This window comes from Engystomops pustulosus, chromosome 2 (assembly GCF_040894005.1).
Source record: "Engystomops pustulosus chromosome 2, aEngPut4.maternal, whole genome shotgun sequence".
Lineage (NCBI taxonomy): Eukaryota > Metazoa > Chordata > Amphibia > Anura > Leptodactylidae > Engystomops > Engystomops pustulosus.
The window spans coordinates 47,883,810-47,906,870 of NC_092412.1; the positions used below are offsets into that span (position 1 = coordinate 47,883,810).

The following is a 23,061-nucleotide window of genomic DNA, read 5'->3' on the forward strand; positions in this document are numbered from 1 at the left end:
GCTGTGGCGTTGCAACGATGCTCAATTGGTACCAAGGGGCCCAAAGAGTGCCAAGAAAATATTCCCCACACCATGACACCACCACCACCAGCCTGAACCGTTGATACAAGGCAGGATGGATCCATGCTTTCATATTGTTGCCGCCAAATTCTGACCCTACCATCCGAATGTCGCAGCAGAAAACGAGACTCATCAGACCAGGCAACGTTTTTCCAATCTTCTATTGTCCAATTTCGATGAGCTTGTGCAAATTGTAGCCTCAGTTTCCTGTTGTTAGCTGAAAGGAGTGGCACCCGGTGTGGTCTTCTGCTGCTGTAGCCCATCTGCCTCAAAGTTCGACGTACTGTGCGTTCAGAGATGCTCTTCTGCCTACCTTGGTTGTAACGGGTGGCGATTTGAGTCACTGTTGCCTTTCTATCAGCTCGAACCAGTCTGCCCATTCTCCTCTGACCTCTGGCATCAACAAGGCATTTCCGCCCACAGAACTGCCGCTCACTGGATGTTTTTTTTTTTTCGGACCATTCTCTGTAAATCCTAGAGATGGTTGTGCGTGAAAATCCCAGTAGATCAGCAGTTTCTGAAATACTCAGACCAGCCCTTCTGGCACCAACAACCATGCCACGTTCAAAGGCACTCAAATCACCTTTCTTCCCCATACTGATGCTCGGTTTGAACTGCAGGCGATTGTCTTGACCATGTCTACATGCCTAAATGCACTGAGTTGCCGCCATGTGATTGGCTGATTAGAAATAAAGTGTTAACGAGCAGTTGGACAGGTGTACCTAATAAAGTGGCCGGTGAGTGTAGTTAGCCAGCCTCCTGCCCCCAACATATAGTTAGCCAGCCCCTGACACAGTATATAGCCGGCCAGCCCATGCCCCCTAGTATATTGCCAGCCCATGCCCCCAGTATATTGCCAACCTGATGCCCCCTAGTATATAGAAAGCCCATGCCCCCAGTATATTGCTAACCCATGCTCCTTAGTAAGAAGAGGCCGGAGGAGAGCAGCGGAAAGGTGAGTTTTGACTTTATTATTTTTTTACCTGAGTATTAGTCATGTTTGAGTTTTTCAGCACATCTTTTTATACTGAAAACTCGGCTTAAACTCAAGTATTTGCGGTTCATTCTTTTAAAATATACTTCACAGAAACAGTTAATAAAAGTTCATTAGTATGAAATATCAAAACTAAATTTCGTCACGAAAAAAAACAAGACCTCATACAGCTGTGGTACAATAAAGAAATACAAATAAAAGTTATAATAAAGTAAAATGTTGTGCACCACTGTAGAAGATTGAGTTGATTTTGTTGAAAATAGACAGTGTTCACAGTGTCGTTTTGGCCACATAGGGCCTTTGTCAGACACACTGTAGATTGGGCTGAAAGTGTGTGGAACGTTCTGCAGAATATTGCGGACTACACGTGTGTATGGCTTTGAACGTGGCCGAAAAGTCACCGTGAAAACTGTCTATTTGCAATAAGATCAACTGCATCTTCTACAGTGGTGCATGAGCTGTTACTTTATTATACATTCGGGGGTAGGATCCCTAGGTCTGATGCACACCCCCACGAGTGGCAGTGCGAACTGTCTATATTTAAAAAAAAAAAAAAAAGTTATAGTTTGTAGAAGGCGTTGATAGAAAGAACAGAAAAATAGCCTGGGCATTAACCTGGAAAATAAGTGGTTAGAGTACATTAGTTCTAACTCGGACTCTACATCTTTTTTTTTTACAGTGTATTTTGTTTTGAACATAACAACAACAATGCAAATGGTAAGTGTAATGTTACAGTTTCTCTTCTTTTGTATTATTGCCATTTCTGTATAGTCTATTCACACTACTGTATATAAAATGTGTACATTCAGTACATATGAAAAGCACATATTAAAACTCAACCTTTTATTAGTGATACTTAAAATATACTTGCTTATACTTAAAGGGGTATTCCCACAAAGACAAGTTTCTTATATGTACTCAGGATAACCAAATAACACATTCTCTAATTCACTGTTATTAACAAAAATGCAGCATTTCACAGATACTGTATGTCTAACTTGTCTCTATCAGTCCCAGTGTACGCAATTATATATTAGAAATTGTAGAGTAGAAAAAAAGTTGTCACTCACTATTGGAGGCTTTAAAACATCTTATTTTTTATTTCATATTGTTTAAAAAGTAGACATGTAGACAGGGAGAGGAAGGACCCCAGGAGACCAAAGGGAGTGAGAGGGACGAGTCGTTTCGCACTGTCTTAGCGCTTCATCTTGCCAACATCACTAGGGGAATGAAATGTGAGAATTTTCTTTCGTGGGAAAACCCCTTTAAACGTATAATGACGTATATCTCTGTGTAGAGGACTCCCTCTATGGGGGAGAATTTACCTGCCGGCGTATGATGCAAGCCTCCCCCCCCCCCCCTGTTGCAGTGGTAACATCAAAAGACTTAGACCTGGTGTAGTTTTTACGTAAAAACCTAAATGGGGTGGAGGTGGAGTACTAGCAAGAATAATCGTAATTTCTTGCAGTGTGCAAGAAATTGTGATTATTTTAGTTCTTCTACGCCAGAAAACTGCTGTACAAGCACTAATAAATCTCCCCGTATGTATCATAAGATTAACCCTAGAACACTATGACCCTAGTGAACCCAGGGGTTGTTGTTTTTGGGACTAATCTGACTGGGCGGTCCGATTAGGATTAGGCAATCCGATTCAGATGAAGTAATTTCGGAAACATAAGGTGGCTCTGGTCTCTTGGTGTATTTGCATACGGCTGCCCCGGCAGACATATCTACGCCAGGTCCTGTCTGTCATAGAATTTCAATTTAACCTGCAAACTACCAGGCCTCAATGTTCACAGGTTTAGGCTAGTGCTCCGGCCTAATTAGCTGTTTGCCATGCCCCTCCATGCCCACTTGGCGTGGAGATGAAGTTTAGGTGGAAATAATCACTATTACTGGTGATTTACTAGTGATTGTGATTATTTTAAGGCATACAAGCCCTAAAAAATGCTCTCCCTTGTTTTTATCCTAAAATATCTCATTTGGTCATCACATCATTCTCCTATCCTAAACCCATATGATTTCTCCTATGTCTTGTTAGTAACATTATATGTGATAGGGAAAAGTCATATATTTGCTGCATTATGTGATTATGAAGAACCTTCAATACTTGCTGGGTGTTTATAGTAGATAAGGTGATGAGTGAGATGTGCACGCCATGTCTTTTTTCAGATGGCTACACCTGAATTCTTGTCTTACTTACTATTTTTTATTATCTGTTTTGTTATATCTGGTGAGAGCTGAACATTGTTTTATGTTCACATTTTTACAGGCCCAAAGAAAGGTCAGGTAAGTACTTCAATTTTACTATTACATTTTAAAAATTAACAAAGGGATTATAGCTTTTACAAAGAATGGGTGCTCATAAAAAAAAAAGGATTTTAAAATTATGGAAATGAACTTAAGGGAATCTGGGTTCCGTCAGGCTCATTTGCATAATCTGTAAGCCTTTTTTTCTTAAAAACAAGAAAATCATGCTGATGAGCCTGGAGGGGAGAGTCACTTCAGGTGCTCCTGTCCACAGTTACATAGCACTTGTAACTCTGCTTCTGGAGTGATTTTAAAAATGAGAATATCAGTTTTAAAACTCAGTGATTAGAGCAAATGGGGGACATTTATCATACGCTAGTGCTCGTGCGCCACTGCTGCATATTTGCAGTGGCATACATCAAGAAGCGGAAGCCTCTTGATGTATCGGGGCAGGAGACTTTGCCGCGTTTATTCTATGCTTCCGCGCGGCCGGCCACGCCCCATCCTTCACGCCCCACTGGCATGAAGGTGGCGGAGAGGGCTAAATAGTCGCAAGTGCTAGCAATAAGCTAGCTTTTGCGATTATTTCAGGGCCTCTGCGCCACTGACATCCTGATAAATATGCCCCAATATCTCCAGCTCTCCAAACCATTCTTATCTTGTGCTATAGAGCCCAAGAAAGCAGTGTCTGAAGTGACCCTGCGCCCTACAGATTCTCAGACTGACTCATTTGCATATAACTCTGGAGACAATTTTTTGTAGGTTAAAGGGTTTTATCCCACGCTATCAAGTTATCACATGTCCATAACTTTCTATCACTAAAACTACACTGAAAAGACATACTATACGTTAAAAAAAATTAATTTCGTTTAATCCAAATATAAATATTCTTTTTTCCCTTTGTTAGAAGAGCAGAAAGAGAAAAAGGTGTCAGAAACCATCTGATAATCTAAGGTAAAATTCTATATTAGTTAAAGGAAATCTACCACTCCCTTCCTGATTAACTTTTATCTACCTTATCAGGTTTTCCATTTTCAGTGCTTGTTTTCTGCAGGACAAAGTCTACTTTTGAGTTGCACCATTCAATATTCCATGCAATGTACTAGGAAGCTGGGAAAACATCCAGTTTTATTATTATTAGTTTTATTATTGGTTATTGTGGGCTTTCACTGTGCACTTCACATCCCCTTTATTCTTTCGGTCGGTACCATCTCTGATATATAAAATGTATTTAGTCACAGTGCACTCACATGGTAGCTAATAGTCACAGTGCACCCGCAACCCCACTGCCCCCCATTATGTATGTGCATGACTGTGAAGCCACCATGTCACCATAAGACATAACCATGTCTGCCAGCTCCACATGCAAGGGAAGAGAAGAAGACTGCTTTCGGGAGTGTGAAAAGGTGAGTATCGAGTTATTCTAGCCTCTATGCTTCTCTCCCAAATAGTGCACCATAGAGGCTGGGAGATGGGACACCCGTGCCCTTGGGTTAAAGTACCCTAAGGGGCATTAAATAAAGGAAAAAATGTTTCATGTGTAAAAGCTCTATCAAAATCTAACGTAGTAACGGGAAATAGTGTCCAAATGTCCAAATCGACTAAACAATATAAAATGATAGCAATACCACTCACTATGTAAGCGACTTCATTCACGTCCGTGTGTGGAGGCGCCAAAGGAGCATCGCAGCCACATTGTTAATCGGTAGACAATGGTAATCCAGCACAGCAATGCAATATGTACTCTTAAAATACTTCTGTATTGTATTCTTTTTAAACAATACAAGCAGCAATGGGGGTAAGCACTTATCAGTGAGGCAACATGCTTGTGTTTCGGCACTAAACCTTCATCATTGGCCCTGATGTCTGAATTGACACTTTTCCATAATTTTGCAACACTAAAAAATTTTAATAAAAAGTGATCAAAAGGTTGTACAGTCATGGGTTATAGGAGCCAGAAAATGGCTGCTCTAAAACGATGACGTTTTTTAAAAAAAAAAAAAAAATCTACTAAAAGATGAGAAAACCTATATAAATTTGGTATCTCTATGATTGTAACGACCAAAAGAATAAAGCCATTAAAACAGTGTGCCAAAAAAATGCTGCATATGTGTTTTTTTGTACCAGATTCCCAGCACTCCTAGTATACCTGGTGTGTCTATGTACTCCATGGATGGCCTCTCACCTAAAGGGGTATTGCAGTCATCTGGTAACAGCAAGTTATCACTGATTCACAGGATAGGGAGAGGGGCTTATATAAAATAACCATGAGGGGGCTGTTTGCTATGATATACTAGAGAACAGGAGACTTTTAGTTTTTGAATTCTTAAAGTTAATTCCTTTAAACATCTATTGTGTTACAGGAAGAAAATAAAGAAGCAAAACTGTAATAATGGTGAGATGTGGTTTAATGTATTATTTCTTTAAAAACAATTACCACAATGTACAACAACAGGAGAGATTACGTGCACATGAGCGTGTGATCACCCTGGCCGGAACCTGGGCATTGCAGTGGAGTGCAGAAAAGGAGAGATGAGTGATCCTTATCCATCCCCTCTCCATAGAAAGCCGATGCAAATCTAGCCAAAAATAGGACGTTTCATATATTTTCTGCTGCCCGGTGCAGCCAGATCCCGACCCCTAATACCATTATGTCCATGAGGACTAAAGGATTGTACCCATGACAGATTTCCGGACAGAAAATCTGTAGCAAAATCCCTTTCCCAGTGTAATTATTGGGAGGTTACAATGTCTTTTTTCTGTTTTATGCAAAAAGAAGCAATATGCCCTATATTCCAGGATGGAATTCAAGATATACTGCTAAAAATCTTTCTTGCAATGTCTGTAAAAGTATTTACTCTTTCAAATACCAGTTCAAATACTGCTGTGTGAATGTAACTCTATTGTAGTCAGCACGTTTGCTCCCAGTGTTAAAGGGGTTTTACAGGAATAAAAAAAAAAAACGGGACCGGGAATATTAAAACAATGAACCACTTATATTCACCTCTCTCAGTGCTCCATCATTCCCAGGCTTCTGTGTGTGTGCCTGCTACAGGCTAAAACTTAACTACAGCGGTAGCAGCCATAGAGACTGCTATGGGGCCCACATTGTTAGGGTGCCCCAGCATTTGACCTATCGCACTAAAGATTGGAGCATGTGCACCATTATATACATATTTTGCTACACTTTGTACACGTTGTATATATAACACTGCACATCTCTAATTCCTGATGCCTTCTTACCCTGGTCAGCAGCTACTGGGCTGCATGAAATTATATCTGTGACCTCTATGCTAGGCGACCTCTATACAGCCTGCTATGGGACCCTGTCTCTCCAAAATGTGCCCTTGAGCAGTGGTGTGGCTGTGGTCTGGATGGCACTGCCGGCCACTGTATACATGAAAAGACCCAGAAGTGATGGGCGGTGCTGCGGGTGAATGTGAGCATCAGAGGATGTGAGAATAAGGTGTAATATCATGTATTATTACTCTACAAGGGCCAAATAAGCCCCACACTCTAACTTCACATTATCATCAAATCTGGAATCATGTCACGATACCACTATGAAATAATACCTTCACACCATGACCACCTATAGTAGGTTTACTCATTAGCTTCAAATAGTGACAAATAGCAGCATTGTAAGGGTGTGTTCACACATTCAGTTTTTCAGATGCAGTTTTTGATGTCCAAACCTGGAATGGTGTAAAAGTAGGAGGAGCAGCACCTTTCAATTATTTTTCTCAACCCATTATCATCCACACCTGCTTTTGGCTTCAAAAACTGCATCTCAAAAACTGAACATGTGTACACATCCTGAGGGCGCGGTCACATGGTGCGTTTTGGTTGCGTTTTCATTGCGTTTTGAAACGCATTGCAACAGCAGAGATGAGGTGATTTGCCTAATTGCATTACTGTTAACATTTGTGTTTACAGTTATGTTAACACATGTGTTAACAAGGTGTTTGCGGTGTGCTAACTTTGTTAACACACGCGTTAATGTTGCATTTACACTGCGTTTTGTAAATGTAAATATTAATAGTAATGTAATTAGGCTAATCACCTCATCTCAGCTGTTGTAATGTGTTTCAAAACGCACTGAACACGCAACCAAAACGCACCGTGTGACTGGGACCTAAGGGTAGCAAACAAACATCCTAAAGAACTTGAGCTTTTTATGTGCACCTCTTTAAGATAACATTATTTATATGTAATATTTTTCAGGTGTTTTGCAGAATGTGCAAAATAATGAACAACCAGAAAGCAGCTTCATTATACCTAGTAATTCCACTGTGGACATAGAAGACAGAGAGGTGAGTTCTTTTCTGAAAGGCCTTTTTTCTAAATGACCCTCATACACCTTTAAATATTAACCCCTTCCCGCTCAGCGGCGGATAAAGCCGCCACTGAGATCATACTGGATCGGAGCCGAAACAGCATCAGCAAACACGGTGTGCTGGCTGTAACTAATAGCCGGCACCCCAGTGTAACACCCGCGATCGGAGTGGGCTCCGATCGCAGGTGTGTAACCTGTTAAATGCCGCGGTCAGCGCGACCGCGGCATCTAACATGCCACTAGGGGGTCTTTCCCCCACGATCGCCCACCCCCCCCCGAACCGTTTTCGGGTGGCGCCGATCACTGCTATGGCATCTCTGGGGTCCGATCGGGACCCCAGAGATACCTTCAGGCATTGCCAGTAAGATGGCGTCTGAGACAGTGCTAATAACCTGCAATACATCAGTATTGCAGAGTATAAGCATGAACAAGCAATCAGATGATTGCTTCTTCTTGTCCCATGCTGGAAACAGTGAAAAAGTTACAAAAAAAATGTTATTCAATAAAAAATAAAGTAATAAATCAATAAAAATGCCCATAAGCCCCATACCATATAAAGAGATATATAACCCCCCCAAAAAAAGTCTAAATCATAACAAAAACCCCACATATACAAAAAATGCAATAAAAAGTGATCAAAAAAACATATGTACTCCAGAATAATATTGGTGCAAAGTACAACATGTCCCGCAAAAAAACAAGCCATCAACCAGCTCTGTTCCTAAATTTTCAACAATAGGTGATACCAACCCCAAAATGGCAACACTGGAAAAAGCATCTCATTCTGCAAAAAAAAAATGCCATCACATGGCCCCAATAACGGAAAAGCGGAAATTTTATAGCCTACAAAAGGGGCCAATGAGGAAACTAAAATCCTGGCAGCTGCACGGTGCTCCTTCCCTTCTGCGCCTCGCTGTGCACCCATAAAACAAGTCACGGCCACATGTGGGGGGTCCCTGTAATCGGGAGAAATTGCAGAACAAATTGTATGGTGGGTTTTCTCTTTTTATCTTTTGGAAATGTGTACATTTTAGGGCTAAACGAAGGTATAAGCGGCACAATTTGACCATTCTAAATTTCACCTCCATTTTGATTTCATTACTATGAAGATCTCAAGGGGTTAACAATCTTCCTAAAAGCTGTTTCTGATAGTTTGAGGGGTGCAGATTTGAAAATGGGTTTGATATATGGGGGGTTTTGATGCCAAATATGTAAAATTTCATTCAAAATTGTATTTATCCCCAAAATGGTCAATTCTGAAAATCCGGAAAATCGCTATTCGATTTGTAAGCCACGTGACGTCAAAATAAATTATCCAGACATTTCAAAAATGATGAAAATGTAAAGTAGACATATGGGAAATGTGATTCAGCAATTTATTAAGGTGGTAAATCTATCTGCCTGAAAACGCGGTGATTTTGAATTTCGAAAATGGCAAATTTTTCAAAAAATTCATCATTTTTTCTTTTCTTTTTGTAAATAAACGCAAAACTTATCGTCCAACATTTACCACTTAAATGAAGTACAACATGTGAGGAAAAAACTATCTCAGAATCGTTTTGATAAGTAACAGTGTTCAAAAGTTATAACCATATAAAGAGACACAGGTCAGAATCCAAAAAATCAGGCTGAGCCTTAAGCTACAAAATGACTGCGTCCTTAAGGGGTTAATATAGGTAAGGATGGATCCCGACTTAAGGACACTTGACTCGCAGACGACCCCTAGTGAATCCTATTTTCACAGAAACGAAAAATAATTTTTGCCTGTAGCTACAATTATAAAATATACCTGTTCCAACTTAGATACAAATTCAACTTAAAGGAGTATTCCCGTCTGAGCAAACCTAAGGAACCTATCTTGTACGTGACTGGGGATTGCCTGTATATAACTCCCTCTATCTCACAGAGCAGGTGCAATTTTTTCCATTATAGCTGATGTCTGTGTAGTCTCCACCATAATAACTGATGCAAAATCTAATGAAATAAATGCAGATTTATTACCCTTTGCCCAGGATCAGATGCAAAACGAAGGCAAAGAGGAAACATCTGTTAAATATCCACTGCAGAATTACAGAAACCTGCAGCTCTGTCCACTGACATTGCAAAAGACCAATGCAAAAATGGCTGTGTCTCTTTACAGAGTATATGTGTCATAAATGGCATGTTTTTCCTTCATAGGTTGCTCAGCCGTCTACCTCTTGGCAATGGTAAGTTTTTGCATTTTCTATGTGCATAACGTGTAGGATAACTGTGCACAGAGCGTGACCCCCTCAGTAATACAGTAATAGCTACATCATTCATATCTGCTTTTATTTATGGAAATTGGAAAAACAAAATGCTATAATATTGTTGTATTTTTTTACATGCAGCATGAGATCAGGCTCAGTTTCAGAAGAAAGTGATTCTCTACTGAGTCCAAGGGAGAATACAGTGTTTTCCCTCGGTGAGTACTCCATTGGTGAGAGATTCTATGGGGAACATTTATGAAGGATTGTACAAGCTTTGAAATAGTCACAGTTCCTGGCCAGTGGCCAGGAATTGCCATTATTATCACCCTAACGCCACCTCCAGACTAAGTTGTGGTGCACTATGTGAATTCTGTTATAATGTTGATTGTCTACTAATACTAGGCACCCATGAAGGATGCCCCTTTCCTATACACCTCTATGTCATAGCTTTGAAGCCATTGGCAGACAAACTTTGGTGCCCACCTGGTGTTCGAGGGTTTACACTGGGGGGTGGGGTTATTCTTAGTTTGTACAGTGATGACACCCTGCTCTACCTGGAGGACTCAGGACCTTTCCTGACTGTGGTACTAGAGGTGATCACAGACTTTATTCAGGCCTCAGGTTTAAGTGGGCCAAATTGAACATTCTCCCTATTGCCCTTCTTGCCCCTACTGCTGAGGCTGGATGTCAACCTCTCATTGTGACCTCAGAGATTACCTATTATGGAGTGCTCCCCTTGCTGGGCCTCGTTCTTCAGCAAACACGGAGAGAACATACAAACTCTTTGCAGATGTTGACCCCGGGACTTGAACCCAGGACCTCAGCGCTGCAAGGCTGTAGTGCTAGTTAATGGTAATCATCTTTTATTTGTTATTCATGACCTCTTTCCCAACACACTTGTATCTGATTATTTAAAGGAAATCTACCATTAAATTTTTTGATGGTAGATTAAATTTAATAATTCTGTTTTAAGATTACATTATTTACACATAATATTTTTCAGGTGTTTTGCAGAATGAGCAAACAAATGAACAACCAGAAACCATCCTCTTTATACCTATTCACTCCACTGTGGAAATAGAAGACAGTGAGGTCAGTTCATTTCTAAATGACCTCTTCCATTAACACATATATAACATAACAGAACAGATACACCTGGAAATATAGACATGCAACTCTCACTGCCAGAGCAGGTGCAAATCTTTCTGCTATACCTGTGTAGTCTCCACCATAATAACTGATGCCAAAACTAATGAAATAACTGAGACAGGGACTGGCCGGACTGGAAATATGGAACCAGAACTTGGGGCATTAAAAACAGACAACTTCTTTAGTTTGGAGTCACACAATTTTTTTTGTCAAAGGTGAAAGTTTCTTTGTAACAAGTTAGCCAACGGTTAGATTTTATGCACTAAAAAGGTTGATTGCAAGCTTTCAAGACTGTTAGGTCTCTTCGTCATAACACAATGGCCCACATTTATTAAAAACAGTGCAAACTGCACCAGCTGGAGTTTGCCTGTGGAGTGTGCACAGGGGGTTAATACTCAATGATGTCAAAGCACAGGGGGTTAATACACAATGATGTCACAGCACAGGGGGTTAATACATAGACTGATATCACAGCACATGTGGGTAAATGCACACACTGATGTCACAGCACAGGGGGTCAATACACACAGTGATGTCACAGCATAGGGGGTTAATACCCAATGATGTCACAGCATAGGTGGTTAATACACAGACTGTCACAGCACAAGGGGTTAATGCACACACTGACGTCACAGCATAGCGGGTTACTACATACATATTGTCACAACACACGGGTTAATACACTTACTGATATATTCACCATTACATGGTGTCCTCAGGTGGTATAGGGGCTGAACACCCCCTGAGGATGCCATATAATGGCGAAACATGTTGGGGGGGCTTTTCAGGTGTGTTAGATTTTAACTAAGCTGTGTAATAGAGTTTTAACTAGCAAGATTTCTAATCTAGCCGCAGCGTCCGCTAGACTTGCGACATAAGTATCAATAGAGTGAACTGTAGAGTAGACTGTGTGTGTTCTGCAATAATAGATATGGGATTCAACCATTATATTGTTACTGTACAATATAATATATCAGAGTAAAAATCGCACAGAAATCTGTAGCCAAAAAGTGAAAATCAACAATTGATAACAAAATACCACTACTCTTACCGTTTTTTATAATCTCACCTGTTGCATATAATCTCACCTATTGGGGCATATTTATCATATGCCAGAGCAATGCAACTTGTGGTGAATATAATAATGAATTTAGGCCTGGCCTAAGAGGTGGTCTATGAAATTTCTGATCTTTAATGTAGTACACTCACTGATGGCACAGCACAGGGGGTTAATACACACACACACTGATGTCACAGCAAAGGGGGTTAAAACACTCGCTGATGACACTACCTTCCTGACTCCATGTGTCAGCTCCTCGCCATCACTCTTGCGGAGGGGCAGAGTGATCAGAGTAAACATACCAAGCATTGATTGCTTTGGCTGGCAGGTAATTCAACCAACCAGTGCTAAGTATTCAGATAAGGAGGAAGATGTGTAGGGACTATCACACAGCACGGCAGCCTATGTGCAGATGCAAATCTCTCATAGATACAGACAGGGAGTCCCTGACTGCCAGCAAATCACTGCCGCAGCGCAATGCACTTGTGCCTCCATGCTGGTGGGGGCCCACTTATGAAAAAAGTGGTGGGGGCCCCAGGGCACGTGCCAATGGAGCACACCCTGTAATCCAGCCCTATGCAGAGTGTACCCATTGCCTTAGGTATACTGCAAGATTACATAAACCTGCAGCTCTGTTCACTGACATTGCAAAAGACCAATGCAAAAACTGTCTCTCTACAGAGTATATACGTCATAAATAACTTTTTTTTTATAGGAGGCTCAGCTGTCTACGTCTCCTCAATGGTAAGTTTTTGCAGGTTCTATGTGTATAATGTGTAGGGTGGCTGTGAGCATACTGTAGCCTAGGGACGCGGCAGCTTTTATACTTCTGTCTAGGAAGCTGCGATAAGATGTTTCAGTATTTGTGCCTGCTTATGTGAACTGTAAAAATGCTTTAATATTATGGATCTCTATTATATAGTTTTTATTTATTTATTATTTTTTAATTCCAGCATGAGACCAGACTCAAGTTCAGAAGAAAGTGATTCTTTACTGAGTCCAAGAGTGAAGACAAATTTTTCCCCTAGTGAGTACTCCACTGGTGATAGATCCAGGCACGCAGGCCAGTTTTGTGGCATCCAAGCCTCAAAACAATCGCATTTCCTTACACACAACCAGAATTTGTGATTATTTTCACCTTAACACCACCTATATGTCGATAAGGTATCGGGGTATTCCTTCCCTGCACACTAGCTATAGCGTCCTTTCCAAGCACAGGTTGGTAGCCCAATTCTATGTCAGAATTACCACACCCTAGATCTCAATTAATAGTATATTCCAGTTGTAATTCTTTATTCATTACGGTATAAAACATCTATCAAAATAAACACTGTCCGTTATCCTTATTTTCAGTTTATTTCCCTGCTTTGTTTTTTTTATCCTATTCATATGAGGGCCTGTTTTTGTGAGACAAATTATAATTCCCAATGGCACCATTTAATATAACACACACTGTACTAGGAAGATGGAAAACAATCAGGACAGAATGAAATTATTTTTCTTTTTGCGCTTTTTTCAGATTCCTGAACGGAATATTAAATGGTGCCACTAGAAAATACATGTTTTCACACAGAAAACAAGCCCCAAATGAAAACCAAAATTAAAAGATAAAAACACAGCTTTTGAACGGAGGTGATTAGGTCTGATTCTTGACTTTCACCATTCATTTCATGCTTGTTTTGCAAAGTGTAAGTTAAATTTTATATCCACACAAATTCCAAGACAAGCCTATAAAACATGAAAAATAAATGGCCAAATTTTTCAAGGAAGGAGAGCAATGGTCCTAGTTAGGTAAGCTTTGGGCCAGTTGCCCACAAGTGAGTTTATTCTGACAAACTCGCTCCGTGTGGTGCTGGATAGACCAGACCAGACCTAGAATCCCTAAATAAAACCTAGTATGTAGTTCTAGGTGTGGTCTGGTAAATCAGCCACGCGCAAGGTTTTTTTTTAGAACAAACACACTTGTGGGCAACTGGCCTTAGACATGCACTATGTGATATGGAAATAGAAATATATATGCTATGGATATTTAGAAAGATGACAAATTATTTGGAGAGATCTCACCAGCAGCAATTGAGTTAAAGGTGTTACCCGAGACCCTATGAAAAATGGATATGTGGCTGGAGCTGCTTAAACAAATATAGTTGTACTTACCTCTGCTGTCCCACGCCACTGTTTTCTGTACTGTGAACAGCTTCCGACCGCCCTAGGTGGTGTGGGATAATAGGAGGTACTGCGGAGGTAAGTACTAGTTTATTTTTTTTTAGTAGCCCCTCCCCCCCTTGGCCACATATATATTGTTCAGAGGGTCTCGGAACCTTCAATTCCCTTCAAAATGTGACTGGACTGCAATATTTTTGCTTGTGGCAAACACAAGGACATTACTTAATGCCTCACTAATGTGCATAGTAAGCCGGACTATTGAAGACCGGCAAACTCTGCATGCACCAATTTTTTCTAGTGCACTTAGTTTAACTGACGCAGCCAGTTTTACAAACTTAGCCCAAAATGTATGACCTTCTTACAATCACCTACATTTTCTAAAAATATTTTTATTTCAGGGTCACAGCAGAATCTAGATATAGAAATAAATGCAGCCGAGAAGAACGAAAATGTAAGTTTGATGTAAATAGCTTATGTGCACAGAACTGATAGTGCCGATAAAAAGGTGGAGGAGGGGAGCAGCATGAGGAGAGAGACAGAAAGTTTTGTAGAATCACAAACTGGGATGGAGGGACTGATAGGGAGCAGGGGAGATCTTGTACCTCACTAAGACTAAGGAGACATCTGTATCCAGTGTCGGACTGGCCCACCAGAGTACCAGAGGATCTTCCGCTGGGCCCTGGCTCAACCCAATACTGAACCCCAGAGGTCCATCAGAAAACATCACAATTTGGAGGCTGCTAGAGTTTATTTCCTGGGCGATTATGAAGAGTAGGCCCCCAAATTGATTTTCTCCGGTGGGCCTAAGTAAACCCAGTCCGACACTATCTGTATCCTAAAACTTGAACACATCCAGCTCTGGTTCATGCACAGAGTGCTCTGTCACATGACCTCCTCCTCTGTGAGCAGGGAGCTGCAGCCCCTCCCCTCCCAGGAGTCCATAGAGTTTGTTTATACTACGTACTCCAGGGCTTGTCAGCACAGGCAAAGCAAGCAGCTGCTGCAGCATTGAGGTAATCTGAGGGGGATAGCAAATAAACTTCTGAATTTAGCTAACAAATTTAGGTAGGCAAAGTTGTTTTACATGTAATGATTATTTTTTGTTTTATTAAAAAAAATAAGTTTTTGTTTTGTTTATGTTTTTTCATGCTTTCAGCAATACAAATTTGTGAGGACTTGTTTATTTGATACTTAGGTTGACATATTCATTGGTACCTATTCTTGTTTACGTGCAGCTGAAATGTTTCTAGGAACTGTCTAGGGACATGTCATGACCTACCTAATGGCAGCCTTGGAGAAAATTATTATGCTTGTATAATGTCTTAGGGCATACAAGATCCTGATGCGGTTGAATGTTGGAGCATTGTTTACAATGGCACATACAATGGCTTGACATTCTGCCACGTTTGGACCTTTTGTTTAGCCATGTCTTCAAGAGAAATCAGCAGCAAAATTTAATTTGCTGGTATACATATATAAAGGACCTGACCATATCAATAGTTATTGAACCAAAAATAAGACCTTCTCTTATTCCTTATAGCTCTTAAATCTCACCCGCTTGTGTCTTACAGGATCAAATGATCACAGAAGATGCAAATGACAGTGACGTCACTGAAAACTCCACAGACAGTTCTGATACAGATAGCACTCTCGATGGACAGACTGACGATATGCCGGTCAATGCACTAGATCGATCTAATGAAGAAAATCCTTTCCCAAGAGAACAACCTCTTAGTTCTCAAGATAACAAAATTTTGACGAATACTTCCAAAAGCCCAGCTCCCATAGACATTTTGGCTTCTAGACTTGGTATGAAAGCTCAGGCTCAGTTCTCAGAAAGTAATACAAGAAACCGATCATGTATGAGGACACCAGATACATCTTCACACTCAAGCAATGGCAAACCTATCCCTGAGACACAATCATCTGAAGTATCTAATGGTGTGATGCATTTTGTGTCGCCTGATACTGAGAATACGTTTAATGACATTAGTTCACCCAGTCATCTAATTCAATCTAGTAATACTAAAGCAAAGCTGGCCTCAGATCTTCATATTGTACCAGTAGCTGAGGACTTTGGATCTCAAGAAACTTCAGAAGTGGGTCCTGCAGGGTCTCCTGTGACAGAATATGAAGTGACTTCCTACACTCCGACTACCCAGGAGAAAGATGGGAACAGGGAAGAAGCGTATACTAGTGTCAGTGACAGGACTTCCCTGGAGATAATGCAGGATAGCACGTCAAAATCTCATTGCTATAATAGAGAAATCCTTGCAGTGGCAGGTACCAGTGGTGTCAAAACATTTCAAAATGAGAAAGGAGGGGAGAACAAAAGAAGTATTTCTAAAGAGGAGAACAAAAGAAGTATTTCTACTATTGTCAGCCCTCAACAGATAACAGCTATCTCAAGAAAACTTGTTAGAGGTATGTGACTTTCGTTTTACATACCCAAAATATGATCATCCAGTGGAGCAAGGCTCTGACATGTGAAAGTGAGCCCTCACAAAGTAATTCCTCAAAATAGCAAATCCATTTTGAGGTTATTGGATTGATGGTGGGCTCTCAGAATCATCCTCCTACAATCCACAATCTGTATTGGTCCATTCTGAGATAAGGTGTCAAATGGGAAGTTAGTCAATGAGGCAATAAAGTACCCACTTCTCAATACAATGGGGTAGATGTAGTAATGTGTCAGTCTTTAAACCTCTGCAGAATAGAACAAGTCTGCGCATGTGCAGTTCTTTTTATTCACTTTATCAGCAAGAACTTTCATAGAAGTAATGTAGGTGGAGAAATACATGTATGCGCATTTAAGATCATTTTTAATATTGTGTGGGGAGAAGTGTTGTAAACATTTTAATACACTTTATTAAGAAATTCTGCTTAGTTTTTAAAGAAACGGGCTGCAATATTACAGCAACACTCCAGCAGTGTAGTTTGTATCGAAGGGGGTTGATATGAGCTCACATCTAATCACCCTGTGTTTGTTTACACAGCTCTGAGCTGTGAGGATTAACTTCTTCACTTTCAGCTAAATATTTGAAAATGTTGTATCATGATACTCCTCCAGATATCATATAATGAGGGGCCCTGTGTGGGAGGCTGCTGCAGGGTGAAATGGGGGAGGGCTGCTGGGCATTTCATTAGTGGGGGAGGGCTGCTGGGCATTTCATTAGTGGGGGAGGGCTGCTGGGCATTTCATTAGTGGGGGAGGGCTGCTGGGCATTTCATTAAAGAGGGGAGGCTTCTGGGCATTTCATAAGTGATGGGAGGCTTCTGGGCATTTTATAAGTGAGGGGAGGTTATGACCAATGCATTTCCCATCCTAGGCTTATACTCGAGTCAATATGCTTTCTCAGTTTTTTGTGGTGAAATTAGGTGCCTCAGCTTATATTCATGTCGGCTTATAATCAAGTATACACTGTACTTATTTTTCCTATTTGTTCTGTTGCAGGGGATCTTTTTAATCAGTTTAAGGCAATTGTCCCACAGGTAAGAGTTACACTGTTAAATGGCTGTTCTCAAACTTTGAAACTTTCAAAGTTTAGATGTCGTGGTCTTTTTCTCAAGACCCCCATTGATGAGCGCAGTGAAGACTTTTAGATCAGGGGCGTTACTACAGCGGTAGCAGCTGCTTTGGGGCTGCAATGTCAGGGGGCCCCATCATCTGACCTGACACACTAAAGAATGGAGGATGTACCCCATGATATACATAACATGTGTGATGTTATATATGCTGTATATGCTATATATGTGTGTGTATATGTGATGTGTATGTACTGTATGTGTATATACTGTATGTGTGTATATATGTTGTATGTCTGTATATGGCATTGGATGTGTATATACTGTATGTGTGTATATATGCTGTATGTCTGTATATGGCATTGGATGTGTGTGTATATGTGATGTGTATATACTGTATGTGTGTATATATGCTGTATGTCTGTATATGGCATTGTATGTGTGTGTATATGTGATGTGTATATACTGTATGTGTGTATATATGTTGTATGTCTGTATATGGCATTGTATGTGTGTGTATATGAGATGTGTATATGCTCTGTTTGTGTTCATATATGTGTTTAAGAGTGTATTAATGTGTGTGTGTGTGTGTATGAGTAAAGAACTGTATGTGTAGTATGTATATGAGAAAGGGCCCCCATTCAGGTGTTTGCTATGTGTCCCTGCCTCTCCTAGTTACGCCCCTGATTTACATGACAGGTGTAGAAATGGTGCCACAAAACACTATTAAGCTGATGATTGTAGGTACAGTCTCATTGATCAGTAAAGTGATTTTTAGCTGAAGAAAATACATTTGCATAGAAAGGGATTCTTTTCTGTAACAGCAGTTAATGGTTGTACATAATACAATTTAAGTGGTCTGGATGACATTATGGGGACCAGTCTCTTGGGATAGGAGTGAATTCTAAAAAATGTTACTCGCCTTGTTGTGACTGCTTGTTCTCGTGTTGTGCTGCATGACCACGCTATATAACTGCAAAGCTCCTTTACGGGAGACTGCAAAATGAATATTGAAACTTGAAATTATGTAAAATATCTTTGACCACTCCTTCTTCTGTAGTAATAATATACTCTTATCTAATGTCAGTCACTTGCATCCATGCTCTGTAACTTTTGCTTTTTCTTTCTTTACATTCTACTAATATCAGTGTTTTATCAATTAGATACAAAGTGCTATAAATTCTCCAAAAGGATACAAAGCCAAGGAGGCAGAACATAGCAGAGATGGTAAATAATTTTAGTCAAATCCAAAAGTAGAGATCCCAACACTTTATTTAAAAGTACAGGCGGTCCCCTACTTAAGAACACCTGACTTACACACAACTCCTTGTTACATACGGACCTCTGGTAATTGGTAATATATTGTATTTAGCCCTGCCAAATGTCTCAAAAATTCACCACGGAGAGACAAAACTATGATATATGTCCCCCAATAAATCCAAACATCTAGTTGAAACTAAATAATAAATAAAACGTGATGTTCATATTGAAACCAATCTTTATTATAAGGCAAGGGAATTAAAAACATTTAAAACACTGCTTAACAATAATGTGCCTCCTCCCCCCACCACCATGTGCCCCAGGTCTGGTTACAAAATGAAAACTAAATATGAGCAGGAAATAATTGAGGAATAGTCAAATGAAACAAAGCAGCAAGTATAGCAATGGTAAATGTATATAAAGAGTAACATGCCCATATAGCCCTGTTACAATGGTACCACAAGAAAAACAGACATAGGCCCAGATATGTTAAACTGGCCCAGTTTTGTGTCTGACTTGAATGTATGAAATGTTTGCACCAGTTATCTGTCACGGCTACACTGTGCCCCAAACTTTAGAAAAATTTGCCCTTAAAGAGGCGTATTTTGCTTAAAGTTTGCAACACATTTATTACAACGACTCGACAGAATTGTGTTGACGCTGTATATAAAAGGTGCACCAAATAAATGGCGCACACTTCCCGAGCAGTACAGGGGGCGGCTGATAATTGAAGATACTATTCAGCAATGTGGCACACCCTGCACATTTATTCACTTTTTATAAATCTGGGCCATATAGTTAATAATTACATCAGTGGACATAAAGGAGAGCCAAACAAGGGGGAGGGCAACAATCTAGTCAGGAGAATCTAGTCAATATAGGGAGAAAAATTTAGTCAGGAAAGCTGATGGGACATCATATCTTTGTGTATATGAGGTAAGCTGCTGTGACATATCAGTTTCTCTATGAGGTAAGCTGCTGTGATATCATATCAGCTCTTCTATGAGGTAAGCTGCTGTGATATCATATCAGTTTCTCTATGAGGTAAGCTGCTGTGTCATCATATCAGTTTCTCTATGAGGTAAGCTGCTGTGATATCATATCAGTTTCTCTATGAGGTAAGCTGCTGTGTCATCATATCAGTTTCTCTATGAGGTAAGCTGCTGTGTCATCATATCAGTTTCTCTATGAGGTAAGCTGCTGTGTCATCATATCAGTTTCTCTATGAGGTAAGCTGCTGTGTCATCATATCAGTTTCTCTATGAGGTAAGCTGCTGTGATATCATATCAGTTTCTCTATGAGGTAAGCTGCTGTGACATCCTATTAGTTTTTCTCTGAGGTAAGCTGCTGTGATATCATGTCAGCTCTTCTATGAGGTAAGCTGCTATGACATATCAGTTTCTCTATATATGTCAGTTCTTCTATGAGGTGAGCTCTTGTGATATCATATCAGCTCTTCTATGAGGTAAGCTGCTGTGATATATCAGCTCTTCTATGAGGTAAGCTGCTGTGACATCATATCAGTTTCTCTAGGAGGTAAGCTGCTATGACATATCAGTTTCTCTATGAGGTAAGCTGCTGTGATATCATATCAGCTCTTCTATGAGGTAAGCTGCTGTGATATCATATCAGTTTCTCTATGAGGTAAGCTGCTATGACATATCAGTTTCTCTATGAGGTAAGCTGCTGTGACATCATATCAGTTTCTCTATGAGGTAAGCTGTTGTGACATCACAAGTGACTTTCAATCAGATAAGCCACTACTGTGATATTATTAAAAATGGGATCTGTAAGGAAACTTGTGAAACCTGTTATGTAAACTTTACTGATATGTCAAGTGAGTTTCAGTCAGATAAATACTGAGACATTGCAACTTTCCAGGGCCGCATTAAGGTTGGTGGGGGCCCCTGGGCACAAAATCTGGTGGGGCCCCCATTGAATGGAGTCTAGACAGGGTAGAGCAATCGCTATATACTGCCCCCCAGTAATTACTATATACAGCCCCTAGCAATCACTATATACAACCCCCCAGCAATCACTTTATACAGCCCCCCGGTAATCACTATGTACAGCTCCCCAGCAATCACTATGTGCAGCTCCCCAGCATTCACTATACACAGCCTCCCCAGAAATCACTATACACAGCCTCCCCAGAAATCACTGTATACAGCCCCTCCCAGCAATCACTTTATACAGCTCCCCCAGAAATCACTGTATACAGCACCAAGTAATCACTATAAACAGCACCCTAACAATAACTATATACAGCCCCCCAGCAATCAGTATATATAGCTCCCCCAGTAATCACTATATACAGCCCCCTAACAATAACTATATACAGCCCCCAGTAATCACTATATACAGCCCCAGCATTAACTATATACAGTCCCCCCCAAAATTACCTATATAGTCTCCCTATAACAACTATATACAAACTCCTATAATAACTATATACAGTCCCCCTATTATAGCTATATATACCTCCCCCCATAATAACTATATACAACCCCCCTATAAAACCTATATACAGTCCAGGGTAAAAAAATAAAATTGTACTTCACCTTCCTCCATTCACACGACGTGCCCCCCCCCCCTGTAATCCAGCCCTGCAACTTTCACAAGTGAGTATCAGACAGGAAAACTGCTCTGACATCACAATATTTTACATATTTTTGATACCCCTGCTGTTACCTGCTGACTTATATATGATGACACAACAACGCACCTTCCTGAAATGATTTGTTGATGGCATTGTAGTTTACCTGACCGAAAAATTTTTGTGACGTTGCAACTGAACATCTGACAGAAACACAGTAGTGAGGTCACAAATATCTGACAAATCCAATTTTGATGTGACATCAATTTACCTGACTGAAACTCGCTGTTTTTTTGTGATTGACTTGCTGGCTATTACACACATTTTCGAGTTAGAATTTTCTGTACAACTTGTGACCTGTCATAAGATTTTGCCCCTGTCTTCTCTCTGTTTATTGTCTTAAAGGGCTTGTCTAATATCAGACCGTCTGAACAGTAGGCCAAGCACCATACAATAGTCGTGCAGCTTTACATCTCAGTTATCATTAATAACAATAATAGTCTTTATTTCTATAGAGCCATTATATTCCATAGCGCTTTAGGGGACATATACAAATATAATAAGACATTACAGAGTACAAACAGTCATATGGAACAATAGGAGTGAGGGCCCTGATCACAAGAGCTTACAGACTATGAGGATGAGGGGCTGACACAAGAGGTATAAGCTTGTATAGTGGTCCAGCCATTCTTTATAAAGAAACACTATAAAGTAATTTAATAAATAAAAATTCTCAACCACCATCTTATATACAAATATACAAAGTCCAAGGTGAAAGTGACTGCGGGGAAGCCTGGAGCTTGTTATATATGTATATTATTCACTTTTATATATCCTCAAATGTTTTCTTGTAAGAAGCTACGGCTTATGATTTTGTTCACAATTTTCCATTTTTACACTTAAATTTCTGACAGATGATCCCATCCAAAAAATGGATCTGATGTGCAAGGAGAAAAGCAAGTCTCCTACCTCAAAGAGACAGCTATGCCATGAGCCCTTAACAACCACAAACCTCCAGCAGTAAGTATCGCCTAGTATTCTTTCTGCAAAATAATTATGTTTCCCCATCACCCCTCCATGACAATGCCCCTGTCAACGCACAACAAAATAATATTTTCTGTATAATGCTGAATCACAGAAGGGCATAATTGTGATCCTGGCACCTTCCTGGATGACCGGCTGCTGGTAGGTCTATCCTTATTAGCGCTTCCCTGTTCATTCAGATGCTTCTTATGAGCAGATGTGTGTAGCTCTACTAGCCTCTTAGGTCTTATCCATCAATATTATCTTCCATAGCTTTATTTTTATAATAATGGAGATAGATTATTTGGTAAAAGAGAAATCAGGACCAACATCTATAGTTTGGTTTCCTTCTTTTTAAAGCTATTGAAGAGACTTGAGATGCATTAGGTTAGTTGCATAAACTTAGTAGCTTAGTT

The 23,061-nt window shown here is 40.2% G+C and overlaps 1 protein-coding gene across 3 annotated transcripts in view; it reads left to right on the top strand.

Annotated features, from left to right (window-relative positions):
* The window catches only part of PHF11 (PHD finger protein 11), an 86,675-nt gene that overhangs the window by 10,558 nt on the left and 53,056 nt on the right, over positions 1-23,061 (top strand). Inside the window, exons 4-18 of one of the 3 annotated variants that reach the window (XM_072134493.1) lie at positions 1,734-1,771; positions 3,327-3,343; positions 4,212-4,258; positions 5,668-5,699; positions 7,529-7,617; positions 9,819-9,847; positions 10,010-10,083; positions 10,872-10,960; positions 12,793-12,821; positions 13,031-13,104; positions 14,639-14,691; positions 15,812-16,664; positions 17,695-17,732; positions 18,929-18,992; positions 22,537-22,642. In XM_072134493.1, the coding sequence (XP_071990594.1) occupies positions 1,734-1,771; positions 3,327-3,343; positions 4,212-4,258; positions 5,668-5,699; positions 7,529-7,617; positions 9,819-9,847; positions 10,010-10,083; positions 10,872-10,960; positions 12,793-12,821; positions 13,031-13,104; positions 14,639-14,691; positions 15,812-16,664; positions 17,695-17,732; positions 18,929-18,992; positions 22,537-22,642 (1,632 nt within the window). The remainder of the gene's footprint in view (positions 1-1,733; positions 1,772-3,326; positions 3,344-4,211; positions 4,259-5,667; positions 5,700-7,528; positions 7,618-9,818; positions 9,848-10,009; positions 10,084-10,871; positions 10,961-12,792; positions 12,822-13,030; positions 13,105-14,638; positions 14,692-15,811; positions 16,665-17,694; positions 17,733-18,928; positions 18,993-22,536; positions 22,643-23,061) is intronic. The other 2 variants (XM_072134491.1, XM_072134490.1) reach the window with 2 other exon arrangements.